This window comes from Geotrypetes seraphini, chromosome 10, assembly GCF_902459505.1.
Source record: "Geotrypetes seraphini chromosome 10, aGeoSer1.1, whole genome shotgun sequence".
In the NCBI taxonomy this organism is placed as follows: Eukaryota; Metazoa; Chordata; class Amphibia; order Gymnophiona; family Dermophiidae; genus Geotrypetes; species Geotrypetes seraphini.
This window is the reverse complement of record NC_047093.1, coordinates 48,210,062-48,234,791: the sequence shown is the minus strand read 5'-3', so window position 1 is coordinate 48,234,791 and position 24,730 is coordinate 48,210,062. Positions and strand designations below refer to the sequence as shown.

At 45.6% G+C, this 24,730-nt stretch overlaps 1 protein-coding gene across 1 annotated transcript in view; it reads right to left on the bottom strand.

The window, feature by feature from the left end:
• The window catches only part of LOC117367941 (collagen alpha-1(XXVII) chain B-like), a 299,681-nt gene that overhangs the window by 96,877 nt on the left and 178,074 nt on the right, over nucleotides 1-24,730 (bottom strand). Inside the window, exons 28-35 of the mRNA XM_033961061.1 lie at nucleotides 24,055-24,108; nucleotides 23,163-23,216; nucleotides 22,093-22,137; nucleotides 20,505-20,549; nucleotides 17,849-17,902; nucleotides 16,756-16,809; nucleotides 4,371-4,424; nucleotides 2,728-2,781 (exon numbers count right to left, since the gene is read on the bottom strand). Coding sequence (XP_033816952.1) covers nucleotides 2,728-2,781; nucleotides 4,371-4,424; nucleotides 16,756-16,809; nucleotides 17,849-17,902; nucleotides 20,505-20,549; nucleotides 22,093-22,137; nucleotides 23,163-23,216; nucleotides 24,055-24,108 — 414 coding nt within the window. The remainder of the gene's footprint in view (nucleotides 1-2,727; nucleotides 2,782-4,370; nucleotides 4,425-16,755; nucleotides 16,810-17,848; nucleotides 17,903-20,504; nucleotides 20,550-22,092; nucleotides 22,138-23,162; nucleotides 23,217-24,054; nucleotides 24,109-24,730) is intronic.

Here is a 24,730-nt window from a genome sequence, read left to right as displayed (position 1 = left end):
ATAAAAATAAATTATTATTATTATTATTATTCATATCTTGCAACTTGCTGGATTCAAGTTAACTCGGTGATTACTTAGTTTTGCATTTATATAAAATCGCTAGTTGACACCAAGGGAAATTTACCAGAGGATGGTTTCACTTTCCCACCACTAACCACAGCCTTTTCCCCCTAGTGCCTTATCTCTGTGCCAGCAGTTTCCTCCCTAGCTCTGTACAACTGACCATTTGTACCTGCAGTGCAGTCTTATCTGTATCAATATCAGACTATAGCCCTGTCCCTTTCTTGAGCCAAGTGAGTTGATGAAAGCTTCCTGCATCCCTTATGTACCGTTCACTCGCTCAACGACAGGTAAGATATAGGCATACTGGGATCCCCGCCCAGTTGATGGCCTATACAACCTAAGACAGAGGTTTGAACTCATAATGGGAACAACCTATCTTCATAGCTTGGAGATTCTGCAGCAAAGGGGACGTGCGACTATAATGTTGGAGGTAAAAGAAGCATCTGCTAATTGCAGATTGACTGTTTAAAGAAGGGTACCACAAGCTTGCCTTCATTTAAAAAAAAAAAAAAAAAGTATGGGAGATGTCAGCCTAGAGGCCTCTGGGAGATTATATCAATCTAACTCTGGCATGGGAATGCAGATAGACTCTGTGTGCAGGGAAACTGTTTTAAGTAGCCCTGATTGATATATTTTAAGTTTCAAGTAGCCCTGATTGAATCATGGCTAGCTAAAAGGTGTTAATGCCTGATTAAGAGGGTGCTTAGGATAATGGTGCACAGATCAAGCCAGAGACTTAATCCCATCAGGTTTCTCACCCTCCTTTGTCTATTAAATTGACCATTGTCTCAAACAGTTTGCAAGTTCTAAACAGAAAGATACTGGGAGATACAATATTTTCTCTATTCAGAATAAGATTCCAAGGTATAAAAGCCTGCTCTCTGCTCGATCAATCTCTCTCTCTTTTTCTATGCAGCTATCAATATCGCTCTCTTTTTCTATCCTTCTCTTTATTTATCTAACACGAAGCTTCCTAGAACTACAAGCTTCTATGTCCCTCTCTGCCTCTGACCTCTGTAAGGCAGTGAGACTGCTTGCTCTCTGCTTAAGTGTAATGCTCTCTGCTTAATTGTAATGCTTATAAATATTACTTTTCTGTAAGCCTATTTCTATAATATATTCTTTATATAATCACCCCTGGCTGTGCTTCTTATTTGATTCTATCCCTAATGAAACTTCTGTGAAGGAACTGAACCTGGGACCTGGCGTTTGTCAGTACGCCTTTCACTTAACCCCTACCACCTAATATTGTGGGGGCCACTTTCAAACTGACAATGGAGTTACCCCTAACACTGCTGTGCTTGCTGCTATCAGCAACCGACAGCTTGACTGATAAGAGTTTTGCATCAGCATGGTGCACCGGTGCCCCCTGCTGAGTATAACTGCATCCCATCATTTACTAACAGATACCACAAGCACATTTAGGGTACTTTGACAACAGAATGCCTTAAAAATGACCTTACTGCACCTACTACATGCCTGCTTCATAAACAGAATCAATCAAAACTGGATCTCTAGCACTGAGTAATGACAGATATCAGACTAAGACCAAAACAACTCAAACAATGTTATTGAACTAGCAGCACAAAGATCTGTGAAAATGTATTAAAAATAAGAGGACCTTTATAAAGAGAGAAGCTAGACATGTCAAAAGGCTCAATCATCAATAAAATAGATCGGTCCAGTACGGTTCATAGACAAAACCGTGGAAGGCAAAGGCGCGCGCCGACAACTGAGCGCAAGACGGAGGCGCGCGCCGAAGAAAATGACAGTTTTTAGGGGCTCCGACGGGGGGTTTTGTTGGGGAGCCCCCCCCACTTTACTTAATACAGATCGCGGCGGCGTTGTGGGGGGTTTGGGGGGTTGTAACCCCCCTCATTATACTGTGAACTTAACTTTTTCCCTGTTTTTAGGGAAAAAGTAAAGTTTTCAGTAAAATGTGGGGGGTTACAACCCCCCAAGCCCCCCACAACGCCCCCACAACACGGCGCGATCTGTATAAAGTAAAGTGGGGGGGTTCCCCCCCACACACCCCCGTCGGAGCCCCTAAAAACAGTTATTTTCTTCGGTGCGCGCCTCCGCGCTGCGCTCAGTTGTCGGCGTGCACCTTTGTCTTCCGCGGTTTTGACCTGACATCTGCTCTTAAAGGTCCCAAACTAGCAAAGTGTAACATCAAGTTTATTTAAAAAATCAGGCTTCAAGGCGGTTATACATAGTTAAAATAAAAGGGGAAACATAGAAATGAATACAAAATGAAAACATACAGCAGATAAATCACATAATTACATAATAGAAACAATGACTGAACTGGTACAAAAGGAGAAAGGGAGGAACTACTTTATTTGGATAGAAAAGAACAAATGGGGAAAAACATAAGGTAGGGGAGACAAAGAAACTGGCATAAGAGCGGGTCTAAAATATATGTAAAACATCCTTAAAAGGACGATCAAAGGTCAAAGGCATCTTTGAACAGGAATGTTTTTAAGTTAGATTTGAAGGTGTTTAGTGATGCAACCTCTGTTAAATGATTGGGAGCTGAATTCAATAATCTTCTTCAACAAGAGAAATGATCCAAAAGAGGAACAAAAAAACCCCTGTTAGAAGTACTGGACAGTCGATTTCTACTGCTCTTCCACTAAATCCTTGAAGCTGAGGTTTACTTACTCTTTGTCCTACAAGGCCTTGTTCGCCTGGGATTCCCAGTGGGCCATAATCCCCCTAAAGACATGGAAACATGCGGCAGTTATCATTTTAGAAAACATCTTTATAAATGTTATGCATGTCATTACTTCAGTTCTCTTGCATTCACAGACAAGACTCTGTATCAGTGTTGACATGGCACAGAATACATATCTTTCCAGCCAGAGGAAATGCTCTATGATCGATCCTGGAGGAAAAGTCCATAAACTGCTATTAAGACAGACAGGGAGAGAACCGCTACCCATCCCTGGGATCGGTAGAATGGAATCTTGCTGCTCTTTGGGATTTCGGAATCTTGCTATTTTTTGGGATTCTGGCAGTTATTTGTGATCTGGATTGGCCACTGTTGGAAGCAGGTTTCTGGGCTAGGTGGATCTTGGTTACAGGGGGTCATGGTCTGTATATGTGCGACTGTTGGCTCTGCCAACTCCCATCCAACTTTCTGTTCCAGGGTGGGGGCCGGAAGAGCCAACGGCTATGCACATGCAAACTGTGGCTCCGTGACTACTCCACACAACCCCATCTGCCTATGCTTCACTCTGGGATAGCCACTGGGTTATTCACTTGATCTTGATTTTAACAGCTTTATCTAAACTTGGGATTGGGACTTGTATACCACCTTTTTTGTAGTTTTATAACCGGTTCATAGACAACCCCGCTAAAGACAAAGGCGCGCGCTGACAACTGAGCGCAAGACGGAGGTGCGCGCTGAAGAAAATTACAGTTTTTAGGGGCTCCGACGGGGGGTTTTGTTGGGGAGCCCCCCCCAGTTTACTTAATAGAGATCGCGGCGGCGTTGTGGGGGGTTTGAGGGGTTGTAACCCTCCACATTTTACTGTAAACTTAACTTTTTCCCTAAAAACAGGGAAAAAGTGAAGTTTTCAGTAAAATGTGGGGGGTTACAACCCCCCACAACACGGCGCGATCTCTATTAAATAAAGTGTGGGGTTCCCCCCCCACTTCCCCCCAGTCGGAGCCGTAAAAACTGTAATTTTCTGCGGCACACACCTCCGCGCTGCGCTCAATTGTCTGCGCGCACCTTTGTCCCGTCGCGCTTTTGACCTGACATCTTATAACCGCACTCAAAGCAGTTTACATACAGGTACTTCAAGCATTTCCCCTATCTGTCCTGGTGGGCTCACAATCTATCTAATGTACCTGGGGCAATGGAGGATTAAGTGACTTGACCAGGGTCACAGGGAGCAGTGTGGGGTTTGAACCCACTACCTCAGGGTGCTGAGGCTGTAGTTCTGTTCCACACTCTCCCCCAAAGCAATATCAGACGTGAGCCAAGTATAGAACAATGAAACCATTGTGACATTAATGATAAGATTGGCTTCTATTGGTGGAATGAGGCATTATGACATCAGGGAAAGGGATGGGACTTGTATACTGCCTTTTCATAGTTTTACAACCGCAACTCAAAGCGGTTTACATACAGGTACTTCAAGCATTTTCTCTATCTGTCCCGGTGGGCTCACAATCTAGAGTTATTAGCTCTTCATGGGGTATAATTCAGAAGAGATGCATCTGGCTCCAGAAGTTTTAGAGCTTTGGATGAAGCAAAAGCTTCTGGAGAAGCCACGTGAACAAATCATTGTTCTTACCTTCATCCCTGGTTCACCCATGACACCAGCTTCTCCCGGGCGTCCAGAAAGTCCCTGTAAGAAAAATGCATTGCTACAAAGTGGAAAGGTAGACCCAGACATTGAGTTCCCCTAAGATTAAATTCTTAAAATAAATTTTTTTAAAAGAAATAAACTCCCCACTCTTTGAACTTCTAATCCTTTGGAACAAGATTAGCAATGCTATAATGGAGAAGTATCCCTGCTCACTCTGAGCCTCAGCATTAAGAAGGCCCAAGAGATCCACAAAGAATGACTTTTAGCTGACATGACATCTATCTATCTAACACAGTAACTAGTATATGACAGCAGATAAAGACCTGCATTGTCCATCTGGTCTGCCCAATAAGGCAATGTATCACACAATACAAAGGAAAAAAAAAAAATTACAACCCCACGTACAAGATATGAGAACGAAAAAGGAGGCTGGAAGGGACACAAAGTTGAACTGCTGTGAGGACAATCAATTTATTAAAACAACGTATATCCACATCATATATATATCATGTACATAAAATACGTCAAACATGTTTCGGCTAGGGCAGCCTTCCTCAGGGATGTATAAAACAGAAGCCCAGTAGATGGCGCCAGATTACTACTATTCAAACAGGTTGCTCTCAAAGTCTGCTAAACGCTGTGCCGATGCTGAAAAGAACACTGCAGAGTACAAAGTATCACGATGGGGAAGCCCTACCCAAGAGCTTAGAAACTGTAGAGACAGGGTTACCATATAGATCCAGAAAAAGGAGGACGGAATGAGTAGGATTACCGGATCTCCAGATTGTCCTCTTTTCAGAGGACTGTCCAGGCGTCCAGATGGGTTTTCAAAACCCGGCATTTTGTCTGGGTTTTAAAAACCCTTGAGCTTGGGGTCACATAAGGAAGGCATCTGTGCATGCACGGATGTGATGCAATGACATCATGCGTGTGATGTCATCATGTCACATCAATGCAGGTGCAAATGCCTTCCAAATGCGTCCCCGAAGAGATAGGGTATGTGTGGGGTCAGGGTTGGGGGGTGGAATAGGGTATGGGTGGAATGAGGTGGGGGCCATGGGCAGAACAGGGTGGGATCGGGGACGGAATGGGGCAGGGCCATACATCCTCATTTTTTGAGGACAAAATCTGGCAACCCTAGGATTGAGACATCCGTGTTTTACTTTCATTGCTATCAATGGAAGTAAAACCTAGATGTCTCAATCCATCCTCCTTTTTCTGGATCCATATGGTAACCCTATGTAGAGGCAGCATATAGTATGAATGCAATTCCAAATAAAACGGACTTTTGCATCTGGCAGGGTGTCGCCCCTTCAATTTTAAGTGACCCCAAGCATTTTGCAATGTATTTCATGGAGCTCCTTTGGCTCTTATTATTACATTACATTACATTACATTAGGGATTTCTATTCCGCCATTACCTTGCGGTTCAAGGCGGATTACAAAAGGTTAATTTAGAAATACAGAGTTACATTGATTGGCTAGATAGGTAAGTTGTAGATTTTATAAACATTAACTGGTTGTTGAGGGTGAGGTGGTTTGTAAGAGAATTAATAGTTGGTCATAGTGGAGGTTCTTTTGTTGTTGTTATTGCAGTAATGGGTAGATCAGATGTCGGTTTTAGAGTTACTAAGAGGTCGTGATGTTAGTGCTGCTTCAGGAATTTCTTGAAAAGTGTGGTTTTTATTTCTTTTCTGAACGTCCTATAGTCTGGAGTGGTCATCAGAAGGTTGGAGATCTGGTTATCCAGCCTTGCGGCTTGGGTGGCTAGGAGGCCGTCGTGTAGTTTTGTTCTTTTTACTTCTTTGATTGGGGGGGGTATGAATGGGGAGTGTGTTTTTTCTGTGTCTGGTAGTGGGTGCTTGGATGAGGCGATTATTCAAGTATGATGGGCTGTCTCCGTGTAGGGTTTTAAATAGTATGCAGTAGAATTTGAATTGGATTCTTTCTTGGATTGGAAGCCAATGTGAGTTGATGAAGGCTTCAGTGATGTGGTCGTGTTTTCTCAATGAGTAGATGAGTCTCAAAGCTGTATTTTGGATTGTTTGGAGTTGTTTAATCGTGGTTACAGGGCAAGGAAGGAAGAGGATGTTGCAGTAGTCCAATATACCTAGTATTAGTGATTGTACTATAAGTTGGAATTGTGTTCTTTTAAAGAATTTTCGGACTTGTCTCAGATTTCTCATGACAGCGAATGATTTCTGAATTGTTTTATTTATTTGCGGTTGCATAGTGCAGCATCTGTCTATGGTCATGCCAAGTAGTTTAATGGTGGTTTGGATTGGGTATTTGATTGCGTTTATTTCTAAGTTGGTTGTGGTTTGGACCTTGTCATTTTCGAGAAGGATGAATTTGGTTTTGTCTTGGTTGAGTTTAAGTTTGTGTTTTTTCATCCAGGTTGTGACTGTTTCAAGTGTTTGGTGAAGTTTGTCTGTCATGGTCGGTTTAGAGTGATCATATGGGATGAGGATGGTGATGTCATCAGCATAACTATAGGTGGTTATGCCCAGATTGTCCAGATGCGTTCCTAGAGAAGCGGTGTAGAGATTGAAGAGGGTAGGGGATAGTGGAGATCCTTGTGGTACGCCGCAGGGGTTTGACCAGGATTCTGACTTTTCTTTGTTTGATTTTACACTGTAAGTTCTGAATTTTAGGAATCCTTCAAACCATGAGTATACTTTATCTGAGATGCCTATTGCGTCTAAGATCTGTAGAAGGATGTTGTGGTCCACTAAGTCGAATGCTGCAGTTAGGTCCAGTTGTATGAGAAGCATTTTTTTCCCTGTACTAAGGTGTTGTCTGACGGTATCCATAAGGGAGCCTAGTAGTGTCTCTGTACTGAAGTTTGTTCTGAAGCCTGATTGCGTGGGGTGGAGTAGGTTGTGGTCATCTATGTAATTGGAGAGGAGTTTGGCTACTAGGCCTTCTATAATTTTGACATATAGCGGAATTGAGGCTATAGGTCTAAAGTTAGATGGGTGGTTTTGTGGTGCTTTTGGGTCTTTTTGGATTGGGGTGATGACGATTTCGCTGAGGTCAGCAGGGAATGTGCCTTCTGTGAGCGTGAATTGAATCCATTGTAGAATTATGGTGCGGAATTTTACACTAGAGGTGGTAAGGAGATATGAGGGGCAATGGTTGAGGTCACAGGAGGCATGGCTGTATTTTTTGTAGAATTTGTTGAATTCTGACCATTGTATGTTGGGGAATTGAGTCCAAATTCTGTCTGCTGCGGTTGCCTCTTTTCCTGTAGAGTGGATTGTGATTGAGTTTTGATGGGATGGGTTGAGGATGAGAGTGGCTCTGGTGTTGGTAATTTTGTTCTTGAAGTGTTCTGCTAAGAGGGTGGGTGATGGTGGAGGGGTGTTCGTGGTGGTAGTGTATGGTTTGGTGTCTGTTAATTCTTTCAGGATTTGGAATATTTTTTTGGAATCTTGGGTTTCCGTGCCTATGAGATTAGTATAGTAGCTTTTCCTCTTATCCCTTAGTAGATTTTTGTATTGTTTGTTGATTTTTTTCCAGTCGGTTTTTGTTTGATCTTGGTTCTTTTTCCTCCATTTTCTTTCTAATCTTCTACATTGTCTTTTGAGTTGGAGTAGTTCATTATCGAACCATTGGTCTGATTTCCTGCTGGTTCTGGTTTTGGTTTGTAGGGGGGCCAGATCATCAAGGATGTTAGTGGATATCTTTTTCCAGTGGGAGATGAATTTTGCTACTTTTGATATTTTTCTTCCATAGTCTTTCCTGTATATTTTGTCTCCACTTCACTGTGTCCTAGTAAAAGCCCCTCTATTAACCATACAAACATTTCTTCTAGTACTGTTCTAACCTAATTATGGTCCAACTGAATTTTAAAGTCCCATAAACCCTTCACTTTCTCATTTTCTATTACTTTTTTTCTTGATTGTGTGTTCCCAATCATTTTCACACACTTGAAAGCCTTTTTTTTTTTTAAGCGTAGTGTATTATTTGAGCAGCCCTGTGATGTTTTCTATACTCGGTCTGAGAAATTTTACTACAACCACTAAAGATCCATCATTTCATCTTTTTTCTTTATGTAGCTGGCATTTAGCATCTTCACTAAACTTTTCTATTTTTACTTTCATAGCATTTGTTTGCATGGCTTGTTCTTGCGCTGCAAAAATTACAGCCTCAGTTTCTCTCTGTAATGATCCATTTTGCAAATGTTGTGCCAACTATGTTGTTTGGATGATGCCCTTGTAAGGGCTTTTTCCTCCCAGTTCTCTGTCCTGTTCTTAATTTGCTCCTTCTTATATTCCACTTTTGTTTCCATTAGTCTAAATAGCAGCAGTCTATAAATTTACATGTGCAATCAATATGCAATTATTCGTTTTTCTTTGCTGTGCAAGTGGATCGGTTTTTCACTCCATCAAAAATTACAAAGACTAGGGGACACTCGACAAAGTTATAGGGAAATACTTTAAAAACCAATAGGAAGAAATATTTTTCCACTCAGAGAATAGCTAAGCTCTGGAACGCGTTGCCAGAGGTTGTGGTAAGAGCGGATAGCGTAGTTGGTTTTAAGAAAGGTTTGGACAAATTCCTGGAGGAAAAGTCCATAGTCTGTTAGTAAGAAATGGGGGAAGCCTCTGATTGCCCTGGATCGGTAGCTTAGAATGTTGCTACTCTTTGGGATTCTAGAATCTTGCTACTCTGAGGATTCTGCGTGGAATGTTGCTACTATTTGGGGTTCTGGAATCTTGCTGCTCTTTGTGGATCCTGCATGGAATGTTGCTACTCTTTGGGTTTTGTCAGGTACTAGTGACCTGCATAGGCCACCATGAGAACGGGCTACTGGGCTTGATGGGCCATTGGTCTGACCCAGTAAGAACATAAGAAGTTGCCTCCGCTGAGGCAGACCAGAGGTCCATCTCGCCCAGCGGTCCACTCTCGCGGCGGCCCATCAGGCCTAATTGCCTGAACAGTGTCCCTGACTAATTTTGTAACTGCCTCTAATCCTCTAATCCTATCCCTATTACCTACCTCTACTCCTATCTGTACCCCTCAATCCCTTTGTCCTCCAGGTACCTGTTCAGACCCTCCTTGAAGGCCTGTAGCGTGCTTCTGCCTATCACATCCTCCGGTAGCGCGTTCCATGTGTCTACCACCCTCTGGGTGAAAAAGAACTTCCTGGCATTTGTTTTAAACCTTTCCCCTCTCAATTTCTCTGAGTGCCCCCTTGTACTTGTGGTTCCCCATAATTTAAAAAATCTGTCCCTGTCCACTTTTTCTATGCCCTTCATGATCTTGAAGGTTTCTATCATGTCTCCTCTGAGTCGTCGCTTTTCCAGCGAGAAAAGCCCCAGCTTTTTCAGTCTGTCAGTATATGAGAGGTCCCCCATTCCCTTTATTAGCTTAGTTGCTCTTCTCTGGACTCTCTCAAGTACCACCATGTCCTTCTTGAGGTACGGCAACCAGTACTGGACACAGTACTCCAAGTGTGGGTGCACCAATGCACGATACAGGTTAGTCTAATGTTCTTATTTAAGTCCCTCTTTTCCTCTTGCACAGTTTGGCTTATCTGCCAGAAACCCCCTTCATTTCCTTTTCATGAGAGATAAAGCTTGTCTACATCACTAGGTGGACTGAGGAGGACACAGAAGGCGATTGTAGTTCCTCCATTTAGATGAACCTCATAACATAGATAATGAGCCCGTACTATAAAGACGTTTGCGTGTGGAAAAGTCCTTATAGAATACTAGCATAACCCAGCATCAGTCCGCTGACAGGACTATGGTTTGTGTTAATGGTCATACTTATGTTGGCCTCGCCTTTGGCCTGCCCATGCTCTTCCCCTGTGAACGACCCTCTATGCAATTTGAGCCCATAATTACATAAAGCACAGTTACTTACCGTAACAGGTGTTATCCAGGGACAGCAGGCAGATATTCTTAACGCATGGGTGACGTCACCGACGGAGCCCCGGTACGGACACTTTTAACTAGAAAGTTCTAGTTGGCTGCACCACGCATGCGCGAGTGCCTTCCTGCCCGACGGAGGAGTGCGTGGTCCCCAGTTAAGATAAGCCAGCTAAGAAGCCAACCCGGGGAGGTGGGTGGGACATAAGAATATCTGCCTGCTGTCCCTGGATAACACCTGTTATGGTAAGTAACTGTGCTTTATCCCAGGACAAGCAGGCAGCATATTCTTAACGCATGGGTGACCTCTAAGCTAACAGAGAGGGAGGAGGGATGGTTGGCCATTAGGAAAATAAATTATGTAACACAGATTGGCCGAAGTGTCCATCCCGTCTGGAGAAGGCATCCAGACAGTAGTGAGTAGTGAACGTGTGAACTGAGGACCAAGTGGCAGCCTTGCAGATTTCCTCGATGGGCGTGGAACGGAGGAAAGCAACAGAAGCAGCCATAGCTCTGACCCTGTGAGCCGTGACAGCACCTTCCAGTGAGAGACCGGCCCGAGCATAACTGAACGCAATGCAGGCAGCAAGCCAGTTGGAAAGCGTCTGTTTAGAGACAGGGCGACCTACACGGTTAGGGTCGAAGGATAAAAAGAGCTGAGGGGACGAGCGGTGAGCCCTGGTACAGTCAAGGTAATATGCAAGGGCATGCTTACAGTCCAGCGTGTGTAACGCCTGTTCCCCAGGATGAGAATGGGGTTTAGGGAAAAAGACAGGCAACACAATGGATTGGTTGAGGTGGAAGTCCTAGACCACCTTGGGAAGGAATTTAGGATGGGTACGCAGAACCACCTTGTCATGGTGAAAAACAGTGAAAGGTGGGTCAGCAACCAGTGCATGCAGCTCACTAACCCTCCTGGCAGAGGTGATGGCAATGAGGAAAAGCACCTTCCATGTCAGAAATTTGAGTGAAGTAGTGGCAAGAGGCTCAAACGGAGGTTTCATGAGGGCTGATAAAACCACATTCAGGTCCCAGACGACTGGAGGAGGCTTCAGAGGTGGTTTGACATTGAAGAGGCCTCTCATGAACCGGGAAACTAGGGGATGAGCCGTAAGCGGTTTTCCGAGGATAGGCTCATGAAACGCAGTGATGGCACTGAGGTGGACTCTGATTGAGGTGGACTTGAGGCCAGCATCGGATAGAGAGAGCAAATAGTCCAGTACAGTTTCCACCGCCAATGAGGTGGGATCGTGGTGATGCAGTAGACACCAAGAGGAGAACCTGGTCCACTTCTGATGGTAACATTGGAGGGTGGCCGGTTTCCTGGAGGCATCCAAAATGCGACGGACAGGCTGAGACAGATTCTCTGGAGAGGTCGGCCCAAGAGAAACCAAGCTGTCAGGTGGAGCGAGGACAGATTGGGATGTAGTAGAGACTGATGCTGCTGCGTAAGTAGAGTAGGAAACACAGGAAGAGGAATGGGCTCTCTGGAGCTGAGCTGGAGCAGGAGGGAGAACCAGTGTTGGCGAGGCCACCGAGGAGCGATGAGAATCACGGTGGCTCTGTCCCTGCAGAGTTTGAATAACGTCCGCAACATCAGAGGCAGTGGAGGAAAGGCATAGAGGAACCGATCCGTCCAGTCGAGCAGGAATGCATCCGGGGCCAGACGATGAGGAGAGAAGAGTCTGGAACAGAACTGGGGCAGCTGATGGTTGTGAGGAGCTGCAAAGAGGTCCACCTGAGGAGTGCCCCACCGAGCAAAGATGGAGCGGAGTGTGGGAGGATCCAGAGTCCACTCGTGAGGTTGAAGGATGCGGCTGAGATTGTCGGCCAGGGAGTTCTGTTCGCCCTGGATATAGACAGCCTTGAGGAAGAGACTGTGGGCCATGGCCCAGGTCCAGATGCGGATGGCCTCCTGACAGAGGAGGGGAGATCCGGTGCCGCCTTGCTTGTTTATGGCGACTTGGTTGTCTGTGCACAGGAGAAGAACCTGAGGGTAGAGAAGGTGCTGGAAGGCCTTGAGAGCATAGAACATGGCCCTGAGTTCCAGGAAGTTGATGTGATGCTGACGCTCCTGATGGGTCCAGAGGCCCTGGGTGCGAAGATCTCCCAGGTGAGCTCCCCAAGCATAGGGGGAGGCATCTGTGGTTATGATCATGGAGTGAGGGGGTAGATGAAAGAATAGACCCCTGGAAAGATTGGAGGAGTTTAACCACCAGTGAAGAGATTGCTGAAGAGACGATGTCACAGAGATGGGATGAGAAAGAGGATCTGTGGTCTGTGACCATTGGCCAGCGTCCATTGAGGTGTCCTGAGGTGGAGTCGCGCCAGAGGAAGCACATGGACCGTCGAGGCCATGTGGCCCAGGAGGACCATCATTTGCCGAGCTGGAATGGAGCGATGAAGGAGCACCTGACGGCAGAGATGGAGCAGGGTCCGTTGGCGGTCTGAGGGGAGAAACGCCCTCATCAGAGTGGTGTCGAGGACGGCTTCAATAAACTGAAGTCGCTGTGTGGGAAGCAGATGCGACTTGGGGTAGTTGATCTCGAACCCCAGGAGGTGGAGGAAGGAGATGGTGTGCTGAGTGGCTTGTAGCACAAGAGGAGATGTAGGTGCTTTCACTAACCAATCGTCCAAGTAGGGGAACACCTGGAGGTTGTGGGACCTGAGAAAAGCCGCCACTACAATGAGGCACTTGGTGAACACCCTGGGCGATGATGCGAGGCCAAAGGGTAGCACTTTGTACTAATAGTGACGGTGCTGTACCTGAAATCGAAGGTAGCGACGTGAAGTCAGATGGATTGGAATGTGAGTGTAGGCCTCTTTGAGGTCTAGGGAACATAGCCAGTCGTGTTGAGAGAGAAGAGGGTAAAGCGTGGCAAGGGAGAGCATTCTGAACTTTTCCTTGACCAGACACTTGTTGAGGTCCCGGAGATCGAGGATGGGACGGAGGTCTCCTGTCTTCTTGGGAACCAGGAAGTAGCGGGGGTAGAATCCCTGACCCCTTTGGGCTGGGGGTACCTCTTCGATGGCATTGAGAAGAAGGAGGGATTGGACCTCCCTCAGGAGGAGAAGGGATTGGGAGGAGTGAGAAACAGACTCTATGGGAAGATTGTCTGGTGGAAGAGTCTGGAAGTTTAGAGAGTAGCCGTGGCGAATGATGTTGAGGACCCACAGGTCTGATGTGTTGACCTCCCAACGGCTGAGGAAGAGTTGAAGGCGTCCTCCGATCGGCTGAGGAAGAGGCAATGATGGTGGGAGACTGGCTATGCCCTGGAGAAAGGAGTCAAAAGGGCTGAGATGGCTTTGACAGAGGGAGAGGCTTGGCCGGTTGGTGAGACTGTAAGCGAGCCTGAGTTTGATGCTGTTGCCGAGGTCGGCGAGGCTGTTGTTGAGGTGGGTTGAGAGGTCTGGCTGAGAACCTGCGTTGGTAGGAAGACTGCTGTCGGTAGGGGCGAGCAGGTGGAGTCTTCTTCTTAGGTTTTATCAGAGTATCCCACCTGGTCTCGTGTGCCGAGCGTTTCTGGGTGGTTGAGTCCAGGGAATCCCCGAAGAGTTCATCACCAAGATAAGGTGCGTTAGCCAAGCGGTCTTGGTGATTAATGTCGAGGTCAGAAACTCTCAGCCAGGCCAGGTGCCTCATGGCCACAGCCATGGCAGATGCTCGAGAGGTTAACTCAAAAGAGTCATAAATGGAGCGCACTATGAATTTCCAGAGTTGGAGTAGACTGGAAATTTGTTGTTGAAAAACAGGAACCTTACGTTCAGGGATGTATTTTTGTAAGGAGGAGAGTTGTTGCACCAAATGCTTCATGTAGAAGGAGAAGTGGAAGGTGTAATTATTAGCCCTGTTGGCAAGCATTGAATTTTGATAAAGGCGCTTGCCAAATTTATCCATCGTTCTGCCCTCTCTGCCAGGAGGGGTGGAGGCATAAACACTGGAGCCCTGGGTTTTCTTTAAGGTGGACTCCACTAGAAGGGTTTGTCGAACCCCGGGATAGGAATGACCCTGTACAAACTATCCAGTTTTCAAGGGGCTCCCGGTACCATGAGAGGGTTTTCCCAATTTTTGTAAAAAGTTTCCCGTAAGATGTCGTGGACGGGTAACTTCAAAAATTCTTTGGGGGGTTGTTCGAAGTCTAAGGCGTCGAGAAAAGCCTGGGACTTCTTAGAGTCGGATTCCAATGGGATAGAAAGAGCCGCCGACATCTCCCTTAGAAATTTAGTGAATGAGGACTGTTCAGGTTTGGAACCGGTATCGACCATCGAGGGTTCCTCGTCCGTTGATGAAACCTCATCATCGGTACCGGGTGGGGATTCTTCCCATAAGTCCGGGTCCCTGACGTCGGTGTGTGCAGGACGGGACGGTGGTGTGGATGGCTCAGCGTGGCGAGTCTTAGAGAGAGATTTGCCAGAGCGCATCGAGACGGTACCGGGGGAGGAAGACCGGTGCCGGTCCCGGTCTCAGGAGGACCGGTGTCGGTCTTGATGTCGGGGAGGGTCAGTATCAGAGCATGGTTGCACGGGAGGATTGAGTGGTTCAGCCGCGAGCACCGGCATGGATGTGTTCAACGGTACCGATGGGGTCGACACCGGTGGTATGGTGCAAGGCTCGGGCCGGTCCGGTACCGGAAGGAGTGGGGCCAACATTGCTGGCAACAGGTGTTGGAGTTGCTGCTGTAGTTGCTCCTGCAATTGGCTTTGGAGTATGGCCGCAATGCGGTCGTCCAGGGGAGGCACCGGTACCGCTTTTTTCTTTTTCGGTACCATAGGTGCCGCTCCATGCCCCGGCGATGAGGAGGCCGATGACGAGGCACTCACCGAAATCGGGGCGGAGAGTTTGCGGGGTCGGCGTGATGCCGGGAGGACCGGTGTCGCCGCTGTGGCAGGAGGGCGCTCAAGGGAAGTGGAAGGCTTCTTAGCCGGCTTACCTGGTGCCAGCGACCCCGAGGAAGGATCAGGCGTCGTCGAAGTAGTCGGTGCCGACTTTTGCGGTGCCGTCGACGGCGCGGCCGATTCCATGGCAGATCCGGTACCGAAAAGGATATTCTGTTGGATCTGTCTATTTTTTAATGTACGTTTTTTAAGAGTAGCACAGCGGGTGCAGGTGTCAGCTCGATGCTCTGGACCCAGACACTGTAGGCACCAATTGTGCGGGTCAGTGAGAGAGATCGGGCGTGCACACCGCTGGCACTTCTTAAAGCCCGGTTGAGGGGGCATGAAGGGAAACACGGCCTCCGCAAAATCAAAACCGGAGGCCTGTATGATGGCAACAGGCCCCGCCGGGGCCGGCCTGAAAAATAAAGAAAAAAAGAAGAAGCAAAGTTTTTTTTGTTTTTTTTTTTTTAAACGGAAAAGAAACCCGAAGGGAAAAAGAACAAAAAAGAAGAAAATTTTGCGAGCGGGAAGGCAAAAATCAGATTTTTCAACAGCCGTTGAAAACACATGCGTCTTCTTTGCTCCGCGGAAACGAAGAAACTGGGGACCACGCACTCCTCCGTCGGGCGGGAAGGCACTCGTGCATGCGCGGTGCGGCCAACTAGAACTTTCTAGTTAAAAGTGTCCGTACCGGGGCTCCGTCGGTGACGTCACCCATGCGTTAAGAATATGCTGCCTGCTTGTCCTGGGATAATATTGGTTAGGAGCGATCCGGTCATTTACATGTATGGATAGCAGTAGCTTATAAATTTACATGTGCAATCAGTATGCAAATTTAAGCAATCTGTTATAGAATGAGTTGGATGGCACACTCTCACTAACTTCCTTCCTCCCAATTTTCAAAAGAACTAAGCAACCCAGGGGCGGAGCCTGGGTGAAGTACCTACTTAGTGGTGATTTCCAATCTGCTATCCGGCTATGCAACTGCATAGAGAGGTTAGTGCAGCAAAAAGACCGCCCTGAGTTTACACGCCGAAGTTAACTGGGCAATGCAATGCTGCATTCCTCCAGAGGCTGAATATCAGGCCTCTTGATTGTGGGTCGACGTTACCTAGATCTGATTGTGGGTGCCAACATTTCAAATGATTGGGGGGTGCCAAACACAATGGAAATTTCCCCTACCTGGACACAATGATGGTGCTCGCTCAATGTTGGGGGGAAGGAGGCTTAGCACCCACTTGTGTCCGCACAGCTGACTCCTATGGGTCTGATTGTGTCCAGTCTACAGCACTATACCGGCAATTTACCTCAGTCTGGGCATGAACCATGCATTTATGGTTTTTAATTGTATTTCCTCTATCTATCTATCTAAATTTATATAAAATTTTGTACACTGCCTTGTTGCTTTATTGGCTGTTTCTTTCTTATTTAGTATCATACCTCCCCTATTATTTAAACAAACTTGGGATTTATATTTGCTTCTTTTCTGGCAAGACAGAATAGAAAAAAGTATTTTAATAAACTAAGTCAGTTGAACTCTATGGTTATGCGGTCTAGAAATCTGATGTTATGTTATATTTGTAACAAAAGAGAGCAAAATGTTGGCACTTAACCCTTGGTCCGGTTTTGCCTAATGGGCCGACTGGTCCCTGTGGTCCTTGTGGGCCCTGGAATTAAAAAAAACAATAACTGTTACATTCTAAAACTGTTTATTGATCAGTGACATTCAAATAAACCAACTTAGCTATGTAGGTGCCAGGTGGCCTGAAGTTGATCTTTCCTGTTCCACTGACATCACTCTTGAGTCCCCCTTCCAACCCCCTACATCACAGCAGATCTCCTGGGCCTATTTGAAGAGGCCTGGTGGTCTAGTGATTAGGTAGTACCATGAGACTACCACTAGAGATCACAGCAGCCATGAGGGGAGGGAGTGAGCTGACCTTGCCTCTGCTCCGATGACCACTAGACCACCAGGCTTCTTCGGGTATGCCCAGGGGGTGTTCTGTGACTGGGAGAGGTGGGAGGGGGAATTGGAGTGATGGGGTGGGGGGCAGGAGGGAGGATATGTGCACTCCTCTTATGTTGATCCATGCTGATAGTCAGCCAGGGCCTGCGTAAGCATCTTTTGTAAGTCCTGGCTGACTATCAGCTGGGATCCCTGCAACCAACACTTATCTGTTATGAGGAGGCTGTGGGCAGTGCTAGAGAATTGCTGCTGTGCTGGCAACCTCATTGCATTTTTATAGGTAAAGGAGGGGTGCTTCAAACAGGGTGGGGAGAAGAGAAGGGCATCCCAACCCATGGGGGTCCCCTGGAGGAAATGATTTTTAAATGAAGGAAGGGATGATGAATGGGACGGCATGAGGTAGACCTGTGGGTGGTAGAGGTTGGGGGGGGGAAGGAGGCGGAAGGGAGAGATGATGGATGGGAGGGTATATGGTGGGTGGAGAAATCGGAAGAAGAGGCAGGGAGGAGAGGAACTGGGGGCCCCCTCCTTAATTTCTGCCTTTGGCTCCAGCATGTCTAATGGTGGTTCTGTATCTGCTAGTGCAGGGTTATTAATAATTCACTGGCTTAGGTCCTTCTATGTAGCTACATGAAGAGAGACAGAAAGATACAGAGACAATCAGAGAAAGGAAAATAGCAGAAGAAAAATAAGTTAGATTCTGGGTAGGCATGCGGAAGAGTGAAGACAATCGCACTTACCACTTCACCAGGAATCCCCTTTACTCCACGAGGGCCAGTAGAACCTCGAACCCCCTGTAATAATCAGACACTATGGTGAGTCAAACCCTCAATCTTTCCTTTCAAGCTCAAAATGTAAATATATAAAAAAATTGCTGCCTCTTTATAAGACAGTATGAACATCGTAGAATTCATTAATACATTTTAATGACACGAGCTACAACGGATGAGCGTCCTAGTGGTTAAAGCTGCTGCTTCAGTACCTCAAGGTTGTGAGTTCAATCCCTGTGACTTTGGACAAGTCACTTAACAATCTATTGCCCCAGGTACCACAATTAATTTATTTATTGTTTAAGCATTTATATACTATTATAGCCTATGGGGTTCATAATAAATAAAAAAAAGTCAAAAAAGTGGCCTAAATGGCCCAACCTGGCCCATATGCCTAAGGCCCCACCCACAGGAGGGGCCTAAGACTCCTGGGCCTATTCTGGTTGGCCCAGGCGCCTTAGGCCCCACCTGTGGGTGGGGTTTCAGCCGCCTGGGCCAATCCGGCCCCATTCCGGAGCCGGCTGGCCTGCCGGACGGGCAGGCTTGGTACCCGTCCGTCCAGCCAACATTTAACAGGTATGGGGGGTGGTATTGGGGGTGGGTCGTGGGGTCGGCGGGGGGGGGGGTGGGGTTGCGGGTCAGTGGGGGGGGCTGATCAGGGGTTCGGGGGGGCAGTCGTTTGGGGGGTTGTGTCGAGGGCAGGAGGGCTTGGGATCCCTCCTGCCCGTATTGTAGTGGGGGGTGGGGGTCCGCCTGGGCAGGAGGGGTTGGGCTCCCTCCTGCCCGATCTTGTACGGGGTGGGGGGCGAGAGGCCAGGAGGGCTTGGGCTCCCTCCTGGCCCCATTGGACTTGGGGGGGGGGGATTAGAGATCGCGGGGCAGGAGGGCTTGTGCTCCCTTTTGCCCCGATGTCGTCGGGTTGAACTCCGTCACCGTTTTCCTCTCCACCACCTCTCTCAAGAGTGCATTCCAGGCATCCGCCACCCTCTCCATAAAGTAGAACTTCCTAACATTGCTCTTGAATCTACCACCCCTCAACCTCAATTTATGTCCTCTGGTTTTACCATTTTCCTTTCTCTGGAAAAGATTTTGTTCTACGTTAAAACCCTTCAAGTATTTGAATGTCTGAATAATATCTCCCCTGTCCCTCCTTTCCTCTAGGGTATATATATTCAGGGCGTCCAGTATCTCCTCTGGCGCAAGCCTCCTATCATTTTCATCACCCTCCTCTGGACCGCTTCAAGTCTTCTTACGTCCTTCGCAAGATACGGTCTCCAAAACTGAACACAATACTCCATGTGAGGCCTCACCCTGGTCTGCCTCCAGCCCCACCTCATTATGCCTCCAGGCCCGCGCTGTTATGCCCCCAGCCCCACCCCTACAAAACCTTGTTTCTTCTTCCCCGAGCTCTGGGCCACATCTGGAGGGCCTCTGAGCATGCGCGGATGTTTGTGATGTCATCCACACATGCTCGGAGGCCCTCCAGACACAGCAGGAGCTCAGGGCTTTCCAAAACCCGGACAAACTACTGGGTTTTGGAAAGTCCATCCAGGCACTCAGACAGTCCTCTAAAAAGAGACATGGCCAGGTTTCCCCAAACATCTAGTAACCCTAGGTTTGGTTCCAGTTTCAGCTGAAACTAGGGTTACCATATGGCTCCAGAAAAAGGAGGACGCATTGAGACATCATTGGAAGTAAACCCGAGATGTCACTATTTGTTCTCCTTACATCCATTGCTTTCAAAAACACTGGTTGATATTGCATCCTCTTTTATTTTAGAGCCATATGGTAACCCTAGCTGAAACAGTGTGGCAAATTTCAGCTGTGGATTTGGTTTCGGCTGATACCAAAACCACCGGTTTCAGACCCACCTCTAGTTGACGCTTATCTGGTGAGGAGACTGACACATGATAGAACAGCCTGCCCTCTGGTGACATCAAGAGAGTGTGGGTGCCAGCTTTAAAAGTAAGTCTTCCTGTGGTTAGAGTTACCAGATGTCCGGGAAAACCGGTTTTGGAAAGCCCTGAGCTCTGGTCAAATCTGGAGGTCTTTCAACAAAGCATGCGTGGATGACGTCACACATGCTGGTGGCCCTCCAGACATGGCCTGGAGGTTGGCTAAAAAGAGACGATGCTTTTTCAAGACGGAGCTAGAGCCGGACTGTGGCAGGGCTGGAGGCAGAATGGAGTGGGTTGGAAGCAGAAAAGGGCAGGGCTGGGGTTTAGAATGGAGCGGGGCCATGCATCCGGGTTTGCCCTTCATTAAATATGGTAACTCTACCTGTGGTACACAAGGAAGACTCAAGAATGGGGAAAAGGAAGAATGAGCTAAGATCTGTATCTCTGGGATATCTTTAGCTATCCAGGGACCTGTGGATTGGTATGTTCACCTACTTTGTGCTATGAGATAGTATATGCAAATTTATCTCATGACTGGTTGGGTGTATCCTGAGGACCAGATTGAGAATCCCTGGGCAAAAGTAAGTAAGCCATTAGATTGTCTTCAATAGGCTTCCTATTATAGTATTTCTTTCCTTTTTCATCCAAATAATCTTTAACTGAAGGACTAAGAACTGAAAACACTTCCTTTAGAGAGGAACTAAACATTTCACTACTTAAGTACTTACTGGCAAACCACGAGGTCCCATCTCTCCGCTGTCTCCTGCTGTTCCCTGAAACATAATGTTACAAAAATTAAATGACCCCCCCCCCAAGGGGGAGGGTTTCTGACAGAACTCAAAAAGAAGGAAATCTTTGTGTTTAGTTGGTTTGAAATCAATATTTATCTGTGTGCATTGAAACTGAACTGGAACAATTATAACTGCCACCTGTTGGGGGGGAGTAGAAGAACTGTATTCAATCTGCTAGATAACACCTTATGCAAATCATGCACTGAAGGATGAACACATAGACATTTGGAGGACTGTTATACCTTTGAAGAGATTATTTTTTTGAATGGGAATAAAGCTTGTGGGTTCAAATCTATGGGGGCTACAAACTGAAACGAGTTGAATCAAAATGGGGGAATTGGAAATGCACTCCCCATGAGTTTAAAAGAGAGAAGAAATAGTTGGGGAATTAGAGCTAATTGAGCTGACAAAAAGTTGAACAGTTTGGAATCCATGAATCTTACACCGCATAGTGTAATTTCTATGCAACATGCTCATGGGGGAGACAGCTTTCCATGTGGAAAAACTCTGTTACTGGTTTATCACAGAACTCGTATTAGAGTTGGTATTCTAGTACTAGAGATGTTTCTGGAACAGCCTTTGGGAGCTGCTCAGGGCAGATGAAATGGGCTTGCAGAGGCACTATTGGTGCCTAAGGGCTGAGAAGAGCAGAGGCAGCTAGAGAATGACACGGAAAAAAGCAGACGTTTAAAAGGCTGTAACTTCACTCTTTAATCATTGAGTGAAGTTACAGCCTTTTAAACGTTTATTTTTTTTTTTTGGGGGGGGGGGGGGTTCTGGCGTTTGGTCTGAAAAATCAAATCCTACTCTGAGCACTGTTTTGAAAAAGTAGGTGAATATATGAAAGAGTTATGTGAAGTTTCATTAGTCACTTCATTTTTGCATAGGTTCTCTGTTGAGTCTTTGAAGTTGGCAGTTTAATTCCATTTTTCCCTTTATCGTGTGGATTACCTAATTGACTGAACTGAGAAATCTGGGAGGAGCTGCAGTTACAGTGAGAACTGGAAAAAGTTAATAGAACTGAGAGTTAAAAGGTTCAAAAGACTGAGGTAATGGGTTTTAGATATCTGAAATATAGGCTAATCTTGTTGGTTTAACTGCATAAATATTGCTTTAAGCGTGAGACCATCGAAACTATTGGAAGTGTTTATGACAAATGATTGTATGACTAGGTTTATATATACAGTTCAAATAAACCTGTTTAATTTATTAGCCAACCTTGTTCACAGCACTCTTTTGGGATTTTTCTTGGGGGAAAAAAGAGAGTGAACCCACCCGTTAAAACTTATTTTCCCCATGTGGAAGCACCGAGCGCTAACCGACAGAGACTACCTTCGGGGGACTTCATCCAGGTCAGGCCCCGGAACCAGAACTGCCCTGAAGGGGGCGTTACATACATAAAAAATATGTGTGGCTCGCATAGCTGACAATTAAACCAGATTTGAAGTTCATGTGCTACTCATCTATTTTCATAAAGAGTATAGCTTTTGGCAGCAGCCTTTGGCACTGTCAGATTGCCACATACCTGAGACCCACCGATTCCTTGCTTGCCTGGCTCTCCCCAAATGCCCTATTAATAAAAAGACAAGTATGGCATTAGAAATGGAAAGCAACTTGAATGCTGATGACGGTATGACATTATAATCATTAAACCTCTATCTCTAAACTCTGTGGGGCCGATAATGTGCTGACATGGTCACTGCATTAATTGAAGCATTTATAGGGTTACATTCTATATATGGTGCCCCCAAAAAGCATTATTCTATAAGCTGCACTTATAGTTAGGCACGGTTTATAGAATAGCCCCCCGGGGAAAAGCGACTAAATATTGGCATGGCCATTTATATCAAAGAAAACTTGGTGCACATGCCCATGCCTTAATTTAGACATGGAGGCCTTAATTCTATAATTACGCATTTAATTTAAAGGAATGCCCCTGATCAGCCCATTCGCTTGCCCCCTTTTTTGACTTGCGTGTAAAGTTTAGGTACCTAAATTTGAGCAAAGTAACCCTTAATTGATTCGAATTAATGCCAAGAATTTCTCTTTTCCAGAGAACTCCGTTCCTCAGATAAGCCGCTCTTAGCTGCACCCTTCTCCTCCACTACCAATTCCAGACTTCATTCTTTTCATCCAGCTGCCCCCTATGCCTGGAATAAACAACTTGAGTTTGTCCGTCAAGCCCCTTCCCTTGTTTAAAAGCATACTGAAAGCCTATCTTTTTGATATAGCCTTTAATCCATAACCCCATTCCCCGCTGCCCACCAACCTAGCCAGCGATTAACCATTCCCCTTAACTGTATCCATGGCATCCTATTTGTTTGTCTTGTCTGTTTGGATTGTAAGCTTCTTCGAGCAGGGACTATCTTCTTCGTGACTCTGTACAGTGCTGCATACGTCTGATAGCGCTATAGAAATAATTAATAGTAGTAGTAGAACTGGAATCAAGCAGTTAAGGACCTGATTAGGACAGCAATTCCAAAGTTAAAACTCATGTGTAGGGCACAGATGATTCATCAGTTGCCTCAATGTTTTTCTTAGATATAATTTGTTCAGAATTGCTCTCCTATCCAGATGGTGCCCCATTGGATTCACCTTGTCACCTGAAGACCCAGGTTCTCCTGCTGGTCCATCAGGACCCCTGGCACCCTGAAAGTAAACAAAAGCAATGTTAAAAAAGCAAAATTCACTTCAATCACACAACAACCTGAAATAATGCCCTCAAGCCATCCTCAACATGGAACCCAAACACTATTCGGTAATAGCACATAGGCCCACTTTTAAGGCGGCTGCCGCCATCGGCACCATTCAGAGAATCTGTCAGTATTTGTTTTTTCAGTTTGGTGTGCAAAACTAACCCAAAATTGCCCTGATTAAAAATACACCTAACTTTAAATGGCCAATTATTCAACTGCAAGGGAACCGTTTAGATTTTTAAATGTATATCAACCCTATCATATCTAGTGTGATTCTTACCAGAGAGATGCCCTATTACATGTTTGCGGGGTGAAGATGCAACACGAAAAGGATGAGGAAGTGACTTTTTTTTGAATGAAAAAAAAATATCAGACAAAATAATGTATTGAAAGGACAGAGGAGGAAGATTGTACCAAATTGATGTGTGATTTTCATGCCACTTGGCCTTCTATCACTTTTCTTTTTAAATATGCAATTTTTCCTTTTTAAAAATAAATCAAAGGAAGAGAAAAAAGTTCAAAGCCATTCTTCTGAATCTCTGATAATCATATTCAGACCTAATGATATTCTAGTGTGTGCTTCTTTCATCCCTAGCATGCAAAACAGGTAGGACCAGATCGTGAAGCAAACAATAAAAAATCTAATCTATACAGGAAATTATTATTTCACAAGGTTCTTGATGAAAGTTAACAATTATTTTTACTATTGCTTATTAAAGTTAGTTTTTAGCAGAGGATGTTCTCACACCTTCATAAGTAACAACACCCATTGAAAATTAATAGCTCCTCACCCGACGGCCTTTTGGACCCCTTGTTCCTGGAGGACCACGAAATCCCACAGGACCCTGAAACATTAAACAATGACTTTACTTTGCGTTTTGCATTTATGCAAACCTCTCATTTAGGAAAAAGCTATTATAGGAACTAAGAAGCTATATAGATTTGCTCTCTCTAGAGTAGATCTTATCCTTTGCCAGCTTACCGTAAGCCTAAATTATTTAAAAGCTACAGTAAAAGAACATGTTAGTTTTAAACTATAAATATAAGCTGTTTTCAAATGGGCTGACATAAGCTGGCAATAACAAGCCCAATATTTAAAATAAATTTTTTTAAAAAACAAAATCTGTGACAATTCTATGGATAAATGCAATCATTTATCTGTATATAAAATAGACAAAGAGGCAAGAGTTGGTAAATGCATCAGTTTCATTGTTCTAAAACTTTAAACTAATCCCTCAATAGAACTGCTAAGATATTGAGGGATTAGTTTAAAGTTTTAGAACAATGAAACTGATGCATTTACCAACTCTTGCCTCTTATTTGCAGGGGACCCGTTCCTGAAAAAGCCTTTGGGCGAAACTGGTTGAACCTTAAGGTCCTTCCTGAGGTTTAAAAAAAGAATGAAGAAATAGCTAAAGCTAAGCACAAAAGTTTTAAAGTTGTATAAGAAAAGTTTATCGATTTGCA